The sequence below is a fragment of the Telmatherina bonti genome (assembly GCF_933228915.1).
Source record: "Telmatherina bonti genome assembly, chromosome: 7".
Classification (NCBI taxonomy): Eukaryota; Metazoa; Chordata; class Actinopteri; order Atheriniformes; family Telmatherinidae; genus Telmatherina; species Telmatherina bonti.
In genome coordinates this window covers 10,796,762-10,812,884 of record NC_136625.1, presented here as the reverse complement: position 1 = coordinate 10,812,884, position 16,123 = coordinate 10,796,762, and the positions used below count along the sequence as shown (strand labels likewise).

At 39.3% G+C, this 16,123-nt stretch overlaps 1 protein-coding gene across 1 annotated transcript in view; it reads right to left on the bottom strand.

Annotated features, from left to right (window-relative positions):
- The window catches only part of LOC306758616 (neuropilin-1a-like), a 101,511-nt gene that overhangs the window by 63,739 nt on the left and 21,649 nt on the right, over nt 1-16,123 (bottom strand). The window contains exon 3 of the mRNA XM_079243952.1: nt 4,658-4,839. Within this exon, the coding sequence (XP_079100078.1) occupies nt 4,658-4,839 (182 nt within the window). The remainder of the gene's footprint in view (nt 1-4,657; nt 4,840-16,123) is intronic.

Here is a 16,123-nt window from a genome sequence, read left to right as displayed (position 1 = left end):
ATCACTGTGTTCTCCTTGTGATGGCTCCACATTGCATGCTGGGGTCCGTCTTGGCCTGATCTGTTCCCTTAGTCTTTACTAAAAAGTCTGTACTATCTCTCTGGTTAAAGGCTATATTTCTCTACATTTTCATACTGTAACTTGCTTAAAACAGCCTTGCTAGCCTCTTGTTTAAATCCAACTGGATCATCCAGTGCTAGCTTAGTTAGCTCTAAGTAAAAGTGTTTTGAAGTTTATTTTCAGCCACAATGGAAAAATGTTTATGAACTGCGTTGACGTGGTGTTTTGAAATAAATCAACTACAATCTAAATATGATGTTTCCTGACATTAAAACTAATCTAGTGCTACCATATGCCTAGATTAGCACTGCTACGTAGCTACATGCTAACATGAGGTTAATAGTTTTACATAACATCAGTAGTTGTACTTGCAAAGGGACAAACTCTCTTCTGGAAATAGTTTTAAAGAATTACTAATTAGGAAACAGTTTAAAACAACCGTTTTAAACTGGTATAGTAACGCTGGCGATCCAAGCCTGGTCTGGATATTTCTGTTTTTGTCCACCAGTGACCTGTCGTTTAACTGAGGTGGGTACATTAAGTGTCCAGTAAGAGGTGGGCAGCGCCCACACTTCTCGCTCCACCCCTGATTCAGAGTAATGGTTTGGATTTTTCTGATAAAACATTTTGGTTTTCCACTGGTCTCTACAAGGTGCATTTAGCAGCAGCTGTGGATCTTTTGCTAACATGCAAAGACAAGCTAACATCAGTTGAGATTCTCACAAAAACTTAAAGGTTAAACTAAATATTTTTCACTGTTTGGACATAAATAAAACGACTAGTCCCATAATCAACTTCAAATTTGATCAAAAGTATTTCAGATTTTTATTAATATTTTTACTGTACCATTTCTTCTGGCTGTATATTTTACTTCTCAAACAAATCTCCATAAATTTAGCTTTTTATTTTATTTATTTATTTATTTTTGCACAGTCTGACAAAAAAAAAAAAAAAAATGAACAGAAAAAAGGCATGTAATAAATGTTGGGTTAAAAACTTAGTAGCTGTAATTTCTAGAAAACTAAACTATTCTATGAAGTCATGTTAAAAATAGCTAAAACGTTAGCCCTATTTACATACATTTTCTTTCTTAACCGCTTTGTCCAATTAGGATCGCACGGCAGATGGAGCCTGTCCCAGCAGGGCCCATTTCCATACAGTTCATCTTAAACTGGGTTTCCATTAATCATCATTCACCTGACTAAGTTTCCAGTTGCTAGATAATCAGCAGTCAAATGTTTCAGTTTGCAAGCATTTTTCCGCATTTAATGTATCCACATTTTGGATAAAATCTTGCTCTCAAACATCACACAGACAAATTTATCAAAATCTCCGGAGAACCTTCTAAATGTCCTCACTTTAAATAATTCACAGCATATTTTCTTACAAATAACTTTAACTTTAGCTGGTTTTTAATGCATTTTGAATGCAACTTTACAACATTTTGCTCAGCCTCTCTTAGTTTTAAAATTCACCACCATCACAAAGTGTCTGTTTCAGATCAGAGCAATTTAAAGTTGCAGTTTTTCTCCGAGTAAAAAGCAAAGTCACACAATAGCTCTAAAACTAATCTATGAGTCCCATTCGTTTATATTATCGGGGATCAAAGCTAAGATTCTCAGAGGAAAGAGCATCTGTATGAAAAATGGTCAGGCTCAACATTCCTCCTGAAAACTTTGATGACCTACTTTTGCAGGTTAACTACCATGCAGGCTTTCTAATAACGCCCCGACAGCCATCAGTCACAGATACTCTTTGCAGCCTTAAATTAAAGTCGATACAAGCAGAAATGTCAAGTTTCCTACCAACAAGTGCAGCCTTACTTTATAGTTTACAGACCAGCTCAAAGAGCCAGGCCTCTAAACCCTGCTCAAAGCATGGCTCATTCAAGAACAGTAGAAAGCACATCTATCTGTTTTCTCCAGATAGATGTGCATTGCTCTCTGACTTTCAAATCCCCACCAGGGGATTGGTATTTCTGGATCGTCTGTTAATGGTTATTACTCTCTGGGGTGCAAACAAAAAAATGAGAAGGAATCTCGTGCATGCTTCTTTTTCTTCTTATCTGATTTATCTCCAGGCTACATTGGTGGAAAATTGAAGTGGTCACAGGAGATTTGCTGTTTTGGCGTCCACTCAACTGGACCCAGGAGGGAGAGCAAATACAAATGTAGGACAAGGGATCGGGGGTTCCTTCCTACACAGGGAGTGTTTATGTTGGTCAATCCTGGCTGCATCCTGCCCCACCTGGGAGTCACTGTCCCTTCGGTGAGCCTGGGCGGGTTGGCTTGCAGCTCAGAGGTCAGTGGAGCAGAAGTTCAGCTCTGTCTGTTTAACAAGAACCAAGGACGTCAAACACGCAAATAAAGAGGTATTTATGAATGTTATTTTTTCCGAAAGGCCATGAAAGGGTGAAAGATCCATGTTGAGAAGTGCTTTTGTTTCGTTTGAGAGCTTTGCTGGTTGAACATTTATAAGGATGGAGTAATAACTTAATCCACTGTTGCCTTGACACTATTGTAATTCCCCACGTGTTCATCCCTAGACGGTGTCCTCTCCATGTGCTGATGGACAAATAACTTCTGAAAGTCTCACATAGCTGAATGAATGCTAGCTGCAGGATTATGCAAAAACTACAGAGCAGAACATCCTCATTCAGATCCATCAGAACAGCTGCATGCTTCTGTAAAGGTCATGTGACTTGAAAGCACATTGAAAGCATAAGCTGTATTCTTCTCCGTATGGCGGTGAGTTTGCACTGCCAGATTCAGATAAAAAACACGATGCATGAGTGAGTTTTTAATCCTGTTTTATTTACGCGGAAAATGGAAAGCAAACACAAGAGCGAAGCTTTCCACGTGGTCGCTGATTACAACCGGCAGGAAGAGAAAACAACGTCCCACGTGTGGAAGAACACACAGCGCTCTGTGCAGCTTGTGCCAGAGCTGTTTGGTTAATCTGATTCTCTAAGGCAAATCTAAATACTTTTATTTCTGCTTAAAGTTTTTGTTGGAATATTTGTTCAACTCATTTTATGGCTTCATCTATTGTTTTTAGTGTGATCTGTGATTCTGTCAGTTTGAATAAAAGCAATTAAAAAATATTTTCTTTAGGATTTACCAAATCCTGTTAATAAATCCTTATTTTTTATTCATCACATGTGACATCTGACTGACAGTAGGTCTGGAGTTGATTCATTTCAATAGATTTCTTATTCACAAATTAAGACAAGTTTTATTCAAGCAACATATCTTCAGAATGTCCTCATATCAAATTGATCATTTTTACACTGATGAATGAAGAAAAAAATCATCTAATTTAAAGTTAATTTGAAGGAATGAGTCTAAGCAGCAAACTCATAAAGGATCTAACAGAATAAATGCCTCTTAAAGTAAAACCAGCCCAGTTGTCTCAAAACAAACCATGCCAGCTTACGAGACTAAAAGTTTAAACCAGTTTATTTCACCCAGTAAAGGTCAGGGAATTAAAAATCATTTCCAGATATGAAATGAAAAGAAATACTGGAGACTTTTTTCCTTCTAAACTGGAGTCGATGGATTGTCTGCTCATGCAGGACTAAATAACAGATGAGCCCCCAGCAAACATTTTTGCTGTGAAGGTATCCAGAGGTTGGTAAATCTCAAGATTCCCAGCTCCACGTGTAACCTGACACATTATTTTATGTTCTTATCACGGGATCATATAGAAAATTAAACAAAAAGATAATAAAAAGCGGTTTGTATTTCAGCAGAAATGTTCCTGGGGCGGCTGGAGCTCAGGAGGAAGAGCAGTTGTCCTTCAACTGGTAAGTTGGGGGATCGGTTCCAGGCTTCCCCTGAAATGCCGAAGTGTCCTAGGGCCAGACACTGAACCCTAAACTGCCCCCCGATGTGCCTATCGGGGTATGAGTGTGTTGAATGAGTGTGTGTGTGTGAATGGGTGAATGTGACAAGTAGTGTAAAGCGCTTTGAGTGGTCTGTATGACTAGAAAAGCGCTATAGAAGTACAAGTCCATTTACCATTCCTGGCCTTGAAAAATTTCCACAGATATTTGATAATTTGATGGTTAATATTGTTGCACTAACACATGAAGCCTTCACTTTGTGCTGTTGACTTAATGCACATGTCACGGTCTGCTTCCCGTTTTTCTTTTTTACTCTCTACTTTTAATAAAATCTTCTTCATGGCAAATGTATTTATAATGGTAATAAAAATCCAAATATATCTCTAATACAGGGATATATTACTGCTAATCACTGAGTTTCTGTCTAAGTTGTTATTCAATGTTCTTACCACATTCCCATTTTAAATGTTTATTATTATTATCGGTGTTAGAAGTAAAGCCAAAAATGTCCAAGTTTTGAGTCACAACTCACAGGTAGTTTAATCTCTTAATCGTCTGGTGCTGTCTTTGAAGAGTCTGCCAACCTCACAAAACACGTTGAAGCAGGGATTAGTTTTCATCATGTATCGCTGCGTGATTCATGACATTAATCCAAAAGGTGACAAAATAAAACCCAGGATAACCTAATTAGCATTAAGCACTTCCGCAGATTTAGTCAGCACAACCTAAAAAAGCAGAGAGGCCCCTACTCACCTGTCTTGAAGACCTCGTAGCGGACGGAGAATCCCGCCCCGTGGGTCTCGTAGTCGGAGACAAACTTGATGAGGAGCTGGCCACCGCTGGAGATGATCGGAGACGGTGCGATTTTCCCACAAAACTTCCCCAGCATGGGCGAATACTCGTCGCCGCCGTTGTAAACTTCCACATAGTCGTACCTGCAGGAGCGAAGAGGAGACTCATGTTCAGGTTTGCGTTGTTTAAAAGAGACGGGGATGGATACAGAGGAGCTGATTCATCACAGTCAGGATGTGTTGTCGGCTGACACTTCTTAAACATCTGTTTCCAAGAGAGCAGAGCTGTACTGAGAGGCACAATCAGAGATTTAAGCTCTTATATCTGCGACTGAAGTCGTACAATTCCACATTACTTCTTCTACTTCCACATTCATCACTTCTTCAGTTCTGTTTTTACCGATTTCTGATGAGGATTCAGTGAAAAATAAAAACTAAAGGTGTAACTCAGGGATCCAAGTGTGTCCAGCAGGGAAGCTTCTAAAACATGCAGGGTATATATATGTGTATGTATATATGTATGTATGTGTATATATATGTATACATCTGCAGGTTGTTTTCTTTTAGGGTTTTTTTTCCTCTCTCTTTATCTCTTTCACTATGAGGTGTTTTCTCTTCTTTCTCTTTTTGTCTTTCTTCTGTCCTCTCCGGTCCGGTCCAGCAGTACAAACTCTACAATGCAAACAATAACGCAAAATAAATATAGAAATAAAATAAAAATTCAGAAGGTCAAGGGGATCATTATATGTATAAAGCTTGCCTTGGCAAAGTAAATTTGCTCAGCAGAACACAGCATCCAGACCATCATTCTGCTTGCCTAAATGCTGAACAAGACACACAAAAAAAACAAAACATGCAGGGTACCACCTTCTTTAGTCTCAGGATAAGGAATCTGGTTTAGATCCACCTCTCAGCTCCTGTGTCAGGTCTTTGCTGGACTTTCAGATACTTTTGATCTGCTGTCTTTTTATTTAGACTTGGTTTAGTCAACCATGTTTTTAAGACACGCTGAGATATGCCAAAAACCTATTGAACTGCTTTATCCTTAGCCATTCTCATTTTGGAAAAAAAAAATAAATCACAAAGTCTGGAGAACAACCGCAGAAACACTTTAAAAGATTCAAACAAAGGAAGGAAAATCTAAAGAAATGAGGGGTGGATCAAGACTTTTGCGAAGAACTGTATTTGAGTTTCAAGTTGTTAATGAAGCCGAACACACACCCAGATTGTGGAGCTGCAATAAAACAATAACATGTTGACATTTCTCAAACATGTCTCACTAACCGACTGCAAGTGATGCATTTCTCTGAGTATCACCAGCTCGGTCAGCTGACAGGCTGAATATGACATGCTTTACTCTTGTCCTCGTAGCCGACGCCTCCGTGGGACTAAATCACGATGGCAGCTGTCTCCAGCGAGGAGATCTTGCAGAGTAAATTCTCACTGAGTGAATTACTCCTCTGCTGGTCTGTCTTTCTCTTTACGCTAATATTTACAGTCTGTATCTGCAGAGAATGCACCACAAATAATCCACGAGGCATTGTGATGGACAGCGCACTCAATTTTAAAGACAGGCCTCTGCTCATCTCCGTCTGCACACGAGCAGAAAGCACGACTTAAGTTTGAGATCTCAACACATACAGTATGTTGTATGCTGGATCCAAAGTAAAAACAAACACCAAAAAGTGCACGTTTCGGCTGTTCACAGCTAAGGGAACAGCTGTTTGTCAAGTGGGGGAATGAGACGACAAGCTGCAGCCATGAGAAGCAACATGAAAACCTTCCGGTAGTGAGTGAAGACTGCAGAGCGAGGCGGTGACAACAGAAATCTGAGGCACCAGGAGGCTGATCCCACTGAGAGACTTCATCAGTCTCTGCTGTCTGTGCGGACCTCCCACCACGGCTGCAGCGCCTCATCTTTTACACCCTTCTGTCCGCCCACTGTCCGCTTCACAACATCTCAAGTGTGTGCGAAGGTGTGTACTCTGTGATGCGTGTGTGGAGGCATATATGTGCTACCTGATCCTGCCAGGAGCCCCGCCCACCAATATGCTGCTTTCTGTGCGTGCTCTTCACATGCACTCAGCTGCATGTTTTAAGGTGCTAATAACTTAAAAGAGCGAGTTTGTGTGTTTGTGTCTGTGCGACAGACCGAGCCGCTGAGCCTGCAGATGCTTCGCAGGTTATTTATGAATGAGAACACAAAGCTAAACAGCCGGTTGCAAAAAGTCCAGACTACAAATGATAAAGATGACGAACAACGTAAAAAGCTGCACCAGCTGATCAGAGCTGTACGACAGTCTTAAGACTCACTTTTATTCTCTGGCTTTTAACGCAGCATGAGTTGTGTGGTCTTCTGTGTCTTTTTATTCTTATTTTATTTCATTTTATTAAGTTATTCATTGTTTTTTACCTGTTTATTGGGATTGATTTTAAGCTTATTACCCTGTCTACTTTTAAGAGCAAGCTGAAGACTCAGCTCTTCAAGGAGCACTTCAACACTTAGCATAGCTGTATTTTTTGGAAAGTTGGAGAACTTAGCCCAGTTCTTTGCAACAAACTTTATGATATTAATCCTTTGTATTGTAACAAAGGTGACATTATATGGTGGGAAGGGAGTAAACAAAAAAAACAAAACAAAAAAACAACAACAACAAAAAGCCTGTAGCACTTCATGCAAGGATCTGCATCCAACTGGACAGTCCTCTAGCATCTTCCTACGATGTCCTCTACTGTTTGATTTTATGCTTGTGTTCTCACTCATATGTAAGTCGCTTTGGATAAAAGCGTCTGCTAAATGACTGTAGAATAGAATAGAGTAGAATACTTTGCATTTATTGATATTTTAGTATTGTAACGTTTTTGTTTTATTCTGTGCAGCACTTTGGAAACTGTTTACGTTTATGAAATGTGCTATATAAATCAAATCAAATCAAAGTTTATTTATATAGCACCTTCCATACAAGAAGCGGTTCAAAGTGCTTTACATATATTAAAACAACAGTAAAACAAATAGACACATCATCATTCAAACACACACACTGACACACTCCCAAACTCACGTTGCCTGATAAAGCTTCTAAAATAGTCTACTGTCTCTTTAACCGACTATAATAAAGTGGATTGGAGTCTTGATAAGATCAGATGCTAATTCTTGATCTGCAAACAGTGAAGCTTTAGGAGAATAAAAAAACAAAACAAAACACCACAATATGGATTATGAGTCTGAGCTGCTCCTTTAAAATGAAAGGCCATAAGGAGCAGCGTACCTCTGTCTGTCTCTAATCCATTTCCTGAGCATGAAAATGTGCACAGATAACACATTCAGGTTTTAATTAATCTGGAATAAATGATTAGAGACAGTTACAAAATTAAAATGATCGTATGCAATTTATAACGCTGACAGATTTCTTATCTTGTGATGATTCTGCAGGAAGGAAGCAGATCTCTGAGGCACCAGTGTTCCCATTATATTATCTCCAATGAGAAAATAACAGACCTGCGTCCATGTTTCCTGTATAACATGATGCGCCTTCACACACGTGTGATGTTATCATGACGGCAAACTTACTGTGTCCCGAAGGCACAAAACAACCAAACCAAACTGGACACACTGGGAAATGCAACAACTAAACAGGAAACATGATTAAACTAAACCGAGCAGTTTTACAGAAAAAACCACGATGGTCCACAAATAACCTGGTTGTCAAATTGACAATGCAACTTAAACAGATAAAAGTTAGTCAACATTTCAGTGTTGTAGCTCTACATACCTGTTCTGACATGAAGACATGCACTTTTGTTCATTCAGGCAAATTATCTTCCAACGGGGGAGGAGGTGATAGCAGAAGGTGATGAACCATGTAACCTTCGTCAGGGTCCATTTAATATTATCTCCAAGCTTTTTTCAGTCTGTGCATGCTTTTTTTTTTTTTTTTTTTAAAGCTTTCTCCTACCTCCTCAACTTACTTTTCTATCAAACATTACAGATGCTTTCTACCGTTAAAACCAGGGATCAGTAAATCTGGTCCTTGAGGTCTGCTGTCCTGCAGGTTTCAGATTGTTTTTCTGCTGATAAAACACTGGAAATTATATTAAAGATCCAAAAGCTTGTTATGCACAACAACGCTTTTATTTAAAGCAGGTGCATTGCAACAATGGAATCACCTAAACTTGCAGGACTGTGCCCCCTCCCCCAAGAACCATATTTGCTGGTCTCGAGGTTTCAAAAAGACTTGCAAATACCTGCATTGTTATGGCTTATTTATCTCTATTCATATGTTGTGATTTGTAAACTCTGCTGGCAGAAATAGATTACTATTTCACTATTTACACCCCTGATTGTCACTCTGCTTCACATTCAACACGCTCACAAACATAAATCCTGATTTATCCTTTATTATCAATTCTGTACTGGTCTGGCAGACTATTTTGATGCAGTATGGGATCTGCAAATATCACAAACTCACATTCAGACCTTGCTATTTGCTGTTCTATTTAAAACATTATTCCATCCAACAGTTTGGCCTTGAAGAATTTCTGCTCATGATATGGAAAACAGAAGATGCTCTGAAAGGGAGATGCGATTGATTCACATCAACTCAGCCTTGAATCAGACAGGAGAATCCATGGCAACTTTGGGAACTCTGTTGGTAGCTGGAGTTTGACTTCTGACATCTCAGACTGGAGGAAATAGGATAGAATATCTAAATATTCTCTCAGCTTGATGGTCAGAAGCTTGCAGGTAGAAATGTGTGGAATCGCAGGAATGTATGACTAATGAGACTTTCCTCTGCAGAAATACAGACTGAAAAATAAGCCTCCAGACTTAAACAGATAAATAACAATGTCAGATTTAATGCATTTGCCACAGCTGAAGCAGGAAGGATAAAAACACCTTCGGCGTTCCCACAGAAAAGTCACGAGGCTCCTCCAGACATTGGGCTTGTCTGAGACTGCTGACTGATGAGCTTCCTCATGGCTAACAGCATTAGTCTGCAGACAGAGAGCCTGTTAGGAACTTACAAGAAGTCCCTTCACGATTCTCTTTTTCTCCTACATTTAATGCATTTTCATTAAAAGGTTCACGTTGTCATGTTGATGGACTGATACTAAACACATAAAGCTTCTTTCTGCTTTACCACTAATAACTTTTAATCTTTTAAAGTCATGATACTTAAGGGCTGACATACTTCATAAACATCCAAAGAGGGTAAATTACAGATATTTTCTTTCTCTGAGGATGCTAACAGGAAACACTATGCATATTAAAGGTCTCCACCTTGAATCTAACCAGTGGAACTGCATTTTATGGCATTCAGTTTAGACTATAACAAGTTGCCTAAAAAGCTGCAAGGCCTTGCTAATTTAATTACACAGGGAAGAGATGTCTCCACTGGAGAGAAAAACTAAGAAGCCGAATCTCACATGATCACAGCTACAGACTGGGTCTTACTGGGTTACACCCCCAAGCTGCAGGTTACACTGCAAAAACTCAGCCTTAAAAAACAAGAAAAAAATAAACAAAAATTAGGTAAATGTTGCTTAAAATAAGATAAATTATCTGCCAACAGAATAAGAAAATTTGGCTTCCCAAAACAAGTAAAAATACTCTTAAAGTGGAACTATTATGTGCATTTCAGACTAATTTATTTTTATTTCTGAGACCAGAAGGGCTGGGATTGATCGAGTTATTGTCACAAATGGCTTTACCGACCCTCTCCGTAGGCTGTCAGATCAGCCTGCGGGCAAAACGAGTGGATTGAGACTCTTCCGCATTAAGCCCCGCCTCCCGCCTGCACTACATCGGGAGCGCGCACCGCAACTGCTTTCGCCGTCACTGTAACATCTCATAAACAGAAGGATTAGGCTAATATGAACTCAATAAAAAAACAAAATACAATGTCAACACATAGCATACAGCCCTACATGTTGGAACCTGAATCAGAGCCTGAAAACGAAGTGGAAAACAGCAACCCACAGCAACGAATGCAGCAGGATGTCTCTCTTTGGTAAACTCACCAGCCATCGTTGGAAATAACTTTATCCCACGTTTTCCACCCGCCTGATGTATTTGTACATGTCCTTGTTAACCCGTAGAAGGTAACCAATCACCAAACCTTATCCCCCGGGACGTCACAAGGATTTCTAAGTAGAAAAAAACTCTCTACAACGACGTGTTTTTCGTCGCCATGGAAACCGAATGGAGAGAGTGCTGCAACTCAAACTCAAACATGCATTTAGGTGATAAAAAACAGTGCCATTCACATGTCTGATGAGGATTCAACACTGTAACACTGTAGAAAGCTCAGAAAACTCCAAATACCATCATAGCACCCCTTTAATACAAAGGAATTCTCTGGCATAAAAACTAAGAATTATCTTACCTTAAAAAAAAAAAAAGCATATGTGTACGCAATTTAAGATTTTTAATCTTACTTAGATTTCAGTTTTTGCCGTGTGTTTGTTTAACTGATATACATATCACTGCAATAACACCCTCTGAAAACAGGATTAACAAAATGAACTAACAAGTGTGAGTGAAGATGGTTAAATAAAAATAAAAAATCTGCGTTTTGTCAACTCTGAGTTCAACTTCTTCATTTATCAGAGCGCTTTTACACATCCGGTGAGAAATGGACTTAAGTGCTCAGCTGTAAAGTCTGAGTGCTGACGTTGATGGCGCTTTTATTCATAGCATCAAACTTCTACCTCGTATTACAGGGATTCATAAAATAACAGCAACGAGAGGTTGTGGGGAAAATGTGTGTGTGTGTGGCTGCCTGCAGATGGCTGCACTCAGTCAGTCACTCCAGCCGGTCCTGGAGGCAGTCGGTGTTTACACAGACAGGGCGTTTAATGAACTGGGTCCGTCTCTTCACACTCTAGTTAAGGAGAGTCTCAGTCTGCAGCCCTGCAGCTTATTTACCATCCCCTTACATCACCCATTAAGCACTGCGGCTGTTCATGCCCTGCAAATGCAGCTGTCCGCAGCAAGTGCCTTGCTGAAGAGCTGAACAATAGCCACTCCATCCGAAGTGCCAAGAGAAATAGCCTAAATTAACATTTTGTGCTTTCAACTGTCACTTCGCGCCTCCTCTGATGCAAGCGGACTAAATGTGAGGCTGAATAAGGAACCAGCAGAGGAAGTGCAAAGAAGAGTCAGATGGTGTTTTTTTGGTTTTTTTTAGCAAATATAATTACTCAACTAGAAATCTGAAAGCATCTCGAAAAAACAACAAAACAAAATCCATCACATTTTGCTCTTATTTCTCTGAAAAATATGCAAATAAGTTTAAACTAATGTGCAACTTGTACTGAAGAAAAGAGACTGAAAAGTCTCTGGTTTGTCCTGTTTGATACTGAGCTTCATTTTTATTTGTAAGTCTGTCTAAAAACTTTGACTGTTTCTGTTATTAACAAGACAAAAAATATAAATCTGATATAATCATCCTTTCAGGCTGTAATCATCCAATTACCAGAGTTTATTGTGACCGTAGACAATGGCTGGCAGCATGCGTGGAAACATCCGCTTACATCAAATCATTTTATTGGTAAAAGTAAAGAAACATGTCTGATACATTAACAAATATCGGTCTGTCTGGTTTTCTTTTCTGGCCATGCTAACAGTAGCAGTTATGGTCACAGCAACTCCATATTTACATTGCATTTTTTACATTATCCATCTGCTTGTTTTTGTTCATGTCTATCAGTCTTTTTAGGGTTTTTTGTGATTTTTCCAGAGAATGGGTCTTGTTTCGACTTTGATTCTGTAAAATTTTGGGAATGATCTGGAAGGAATTATGGACAAAAGAATTCTTCACAATATGGGAGGAAATGAGAGGCTTTTAGATACCAGGGACATGTCTTAGATGATGTACTAAGCAGTCAAAGCATTCAGACTGGAGAGGCAGAAAAGTTTCTGTAAGCTAAGCTACGCTAAGCTAAACTAAGCTAAGATAAACTAAGCTAAGCTAATCCAAATGAAGCTAAACTAAGCTAGGCTAAGTTAAGAAGTCATCAGAAGTACTGTCCGGGTCATCCCTCCATAAGACCCATTTCCATTGATTTTTAGTTCAGTACCGTGTCATTTGGGAGACATCAACCTATTCTGAGGACATTTTATGATAATGAGAAGATTTAAAGGAGGGTTTTACACCTGGCTCTGTGGGCTGGCTCATTAAACACTTTATTCTCCAAAGATTAGAGTAAGATTTACTTTTTGTTTCCATTAATTGTATTACCCTTACACAGTTCTGGTCCGGTTCTTGTCCATTCATTTATTTTCCAAACCGCTTAATCCAATTCAGGGTTGCAGGGAAGCTGGAGTCTATCCCAGCTGTCTTTTGGGCGAAGGCAGGGTACACCCTGGACAGCTCGCCAGTCCATCGCAGGGCAAGTTCTTGCCCATTATCTTAATATTTGTACTGCCTACTTTATTACTTTCTCTACAGCACTTCTAAAAAGCAGCTGTTTTAAATATAGTTCATAAATAGCCTCAAATAACTTACCAAAGCACAGCGCTTTGCACACAAACAAAGATATAACGCACTATTTAGTCATACCAAAAGGGCCTAAAGATCATTTTTTGGTTTTCAGCATCTACAAAAAGGGTGTTTTTACTTGAATTGTATGAAGGCTTTAATTATTTGTGATAATGGTATGACCTGCAGTGAGTGGCAGATGTGTACGCTAATGGACATGCTAATAGTTTCTGGATTTTTGGTCAAATTACTTCGTGCTACAAAAGAAAAGAACATGTGAGGACACCAGGGTGTGTCGGATTAAATGAGCATGTCGTTACTACACATGTTGGATACATGAAGCTAAAAGTAACAATTCCTGAGCAGCTTTGGGTTGTGGTGGTAGTCTCATTTGGCCCAAGTGGGCACACTAGGTCTACTGTAATGCTAGCAGGGGTGGTACAAGTATCATTAAATTCAGGACCAAATGCCTTCCAGCAAATAGCGTTGTAGCAGTATTTTCATCTGTTATGAGAGGAGCCAGTTTTCAGAGGAATTTTTTCTACCTTATATGGAAAAAACAAAACTATGGTTTAAACTTAACTCTTATAGCAGGAAAAGCTATGCTAAATTAAAAACTATGAGAGGAGGGCAGCCAGAAATAGCAAGATTTACAGCATGACTGACTCAAGAAGGAAAAAAAACACCTACACAATTTATTTTAAAAAAGCATTTAACTTGAGGGAAAGTCTGATAAAAGACATTTTTATTAAGATGTCGCAGTTTGTAAACAGCAAACTGACCACAGCGGTTACCGCTTGTGGTGCTAATGTTGCCAAATTTAACACAAATGAGGATGTGGTGGATTATTGCTTTAAATAAATCAGATCCAGACGTAGAAGGGGAATTCTCACGGAGCCCTGCATTCCTTCCCACCTCTCTCCGAGCTAGCTCAAGCCTTCAGCCGTAAGCTTACACCCTCACCCTGCTTGGCTCATAAATTACAACTCATTAACATGCTGTGTTTTGTTGTGTTGCATTCCCCCCGTGTCAAACATCTTACAGCACATCTGGAAGGCATCTCAGGAGGGTATGCGGGCCGAAGTTTGAGCTATTACCTTCACCTCCTGCAAGGCAACAAAAGAGCAAGCCGGGACTCAGTGTTGCTGCAGAACACACCTCCTTTCCTCCAGCATTCATTTATTCCATCCACTTCTTTCCTTTCATCTAAATCTGTCCATACAAACACTGTCTGCTCTCTTACTTCCTCTCCAGACATTAGACAGTTCTTCCAGGAGCTTCTCTGTGAGCTCACACCAGACGTTAAAGTTTGATCAAGTACTCTAATAAACGTTCTGGCAGGCCCACTTTTCTCCAACAGGCCTCTTCTGCCTCTGTCTCGTTCAGTGCTTTTTGTCATTAGTCACAACAGCCTTTAACAACCTCAGCAAAAAGGTGTGAACTTGTTGCACTTAACTACACACAGACACCGGTTGTGCTAATAACACGAGACCCAGCCTCAGTACCAGTCAAAAGTTTGGAGTTGGGGGTGAGATTTAGAATAACATAAGCGTAAAAGACTCGTAAACGTAAAAGAAAATGATTATGAATCTGATGAAGAAGGGAAATAGTAAAAAAAAAAAAAAAAATAGGACTATGATTACAAGCAATTTTGAAAGAAATCCATGCACAGTACAAGACAGTCAATCTTAAAAAGGTGCTACAGTTTATGGAAAAAATATTTAGTTAAAGAGTCTTTTTTTTTAAGAAAAAATGTGTTTGCTTGTTCTGCTTTTATAAAAACAGATAAATAATTTCAACTGATTGTCACTGAAAGCTGCACTGTGTAAGTTTATAAACTTTCTGCTTCTGACTTGTTTAGATGACACACCGATATCTCACATGTACATTCTTGGAGCCATTGTGTTTCTTCAGTTTCCTGGAGCTCAGAAAACAGTCTTCAAACCTTTTATTTTCCAGTCCAAAGCATCACGTTACAGCTGTGGTTTGCTTTACTGTGCTACATGATAGTAACTGGATATAAAGACCGCTTCTGTTTGGAATGACGGACTCAACAAACAAACTAGGGCAGGGCAATATATCGAATATACTCGAGATATCGTGGCTAGTCCATGTATATAGAAAATGTCTATATTCGTCATATTTGAGTAGCCTGTTTTCACGCAGTTGTTTTTAGCTGTGAATGGGGTTTTCCCACTCCTCCTTCACTCTCTGCACCGCTTTGCACAGAGAGTTAAAGCAAGCGCACCTAGTTACGTACATAACGTGAGCTACGTGCTACATCATGAGAGGCAGCATGTAGCAGCTTTTCTAGCAGAGAACTCCGGTTGCAGTAGCAGCGCGAGTTACAAAAAATGGAGGAAGAATTTGTTCCAAAGAAAAATAGTACAGGATCCATCTGGCTGTTGGATACCGGAGAGAGGATGTTGACCAAACAACTGTTGTATGCAAAGTATGTCGCAAAAGTGTCGCCACAAAAGGTAGTAGTACCACAAATTTAAAGTGACATGTATCTGCCACTGCTTTAACTGTTCAATAAATACGGTTTTGATCAATTTGCTTCGTTACAATTTCATCCTTTTGGCATGAGTGTTTAAAATCAGCATATCTTAATGCAGTATGAACAAATATGTTTTAATGGAGACACAAAATCATCTTACTGATGTGATTGTTTGCACCAAAGCATTAATTTAGCATTAAGGCTAAGGTAAGTATCGAGATATATGTCGTATATCGTGACATGCCATAAAAATATCAGGATATTACTAAAAGGTCATATCGTCCAGCCCTAAAACCAACCAAAGAGAACTTTTTTGGAGGAAGCGAGTGAAGAAAGACGGCTCAGAGAAGAGGCAGGACGCAAAAGTGCAAAAGTCTGCTTTAGCATTTTGTCTTAAAAAAAAAAAAAAAAAAGTTTAAGGAGTGTAAGCAAAAACTGATCTAAA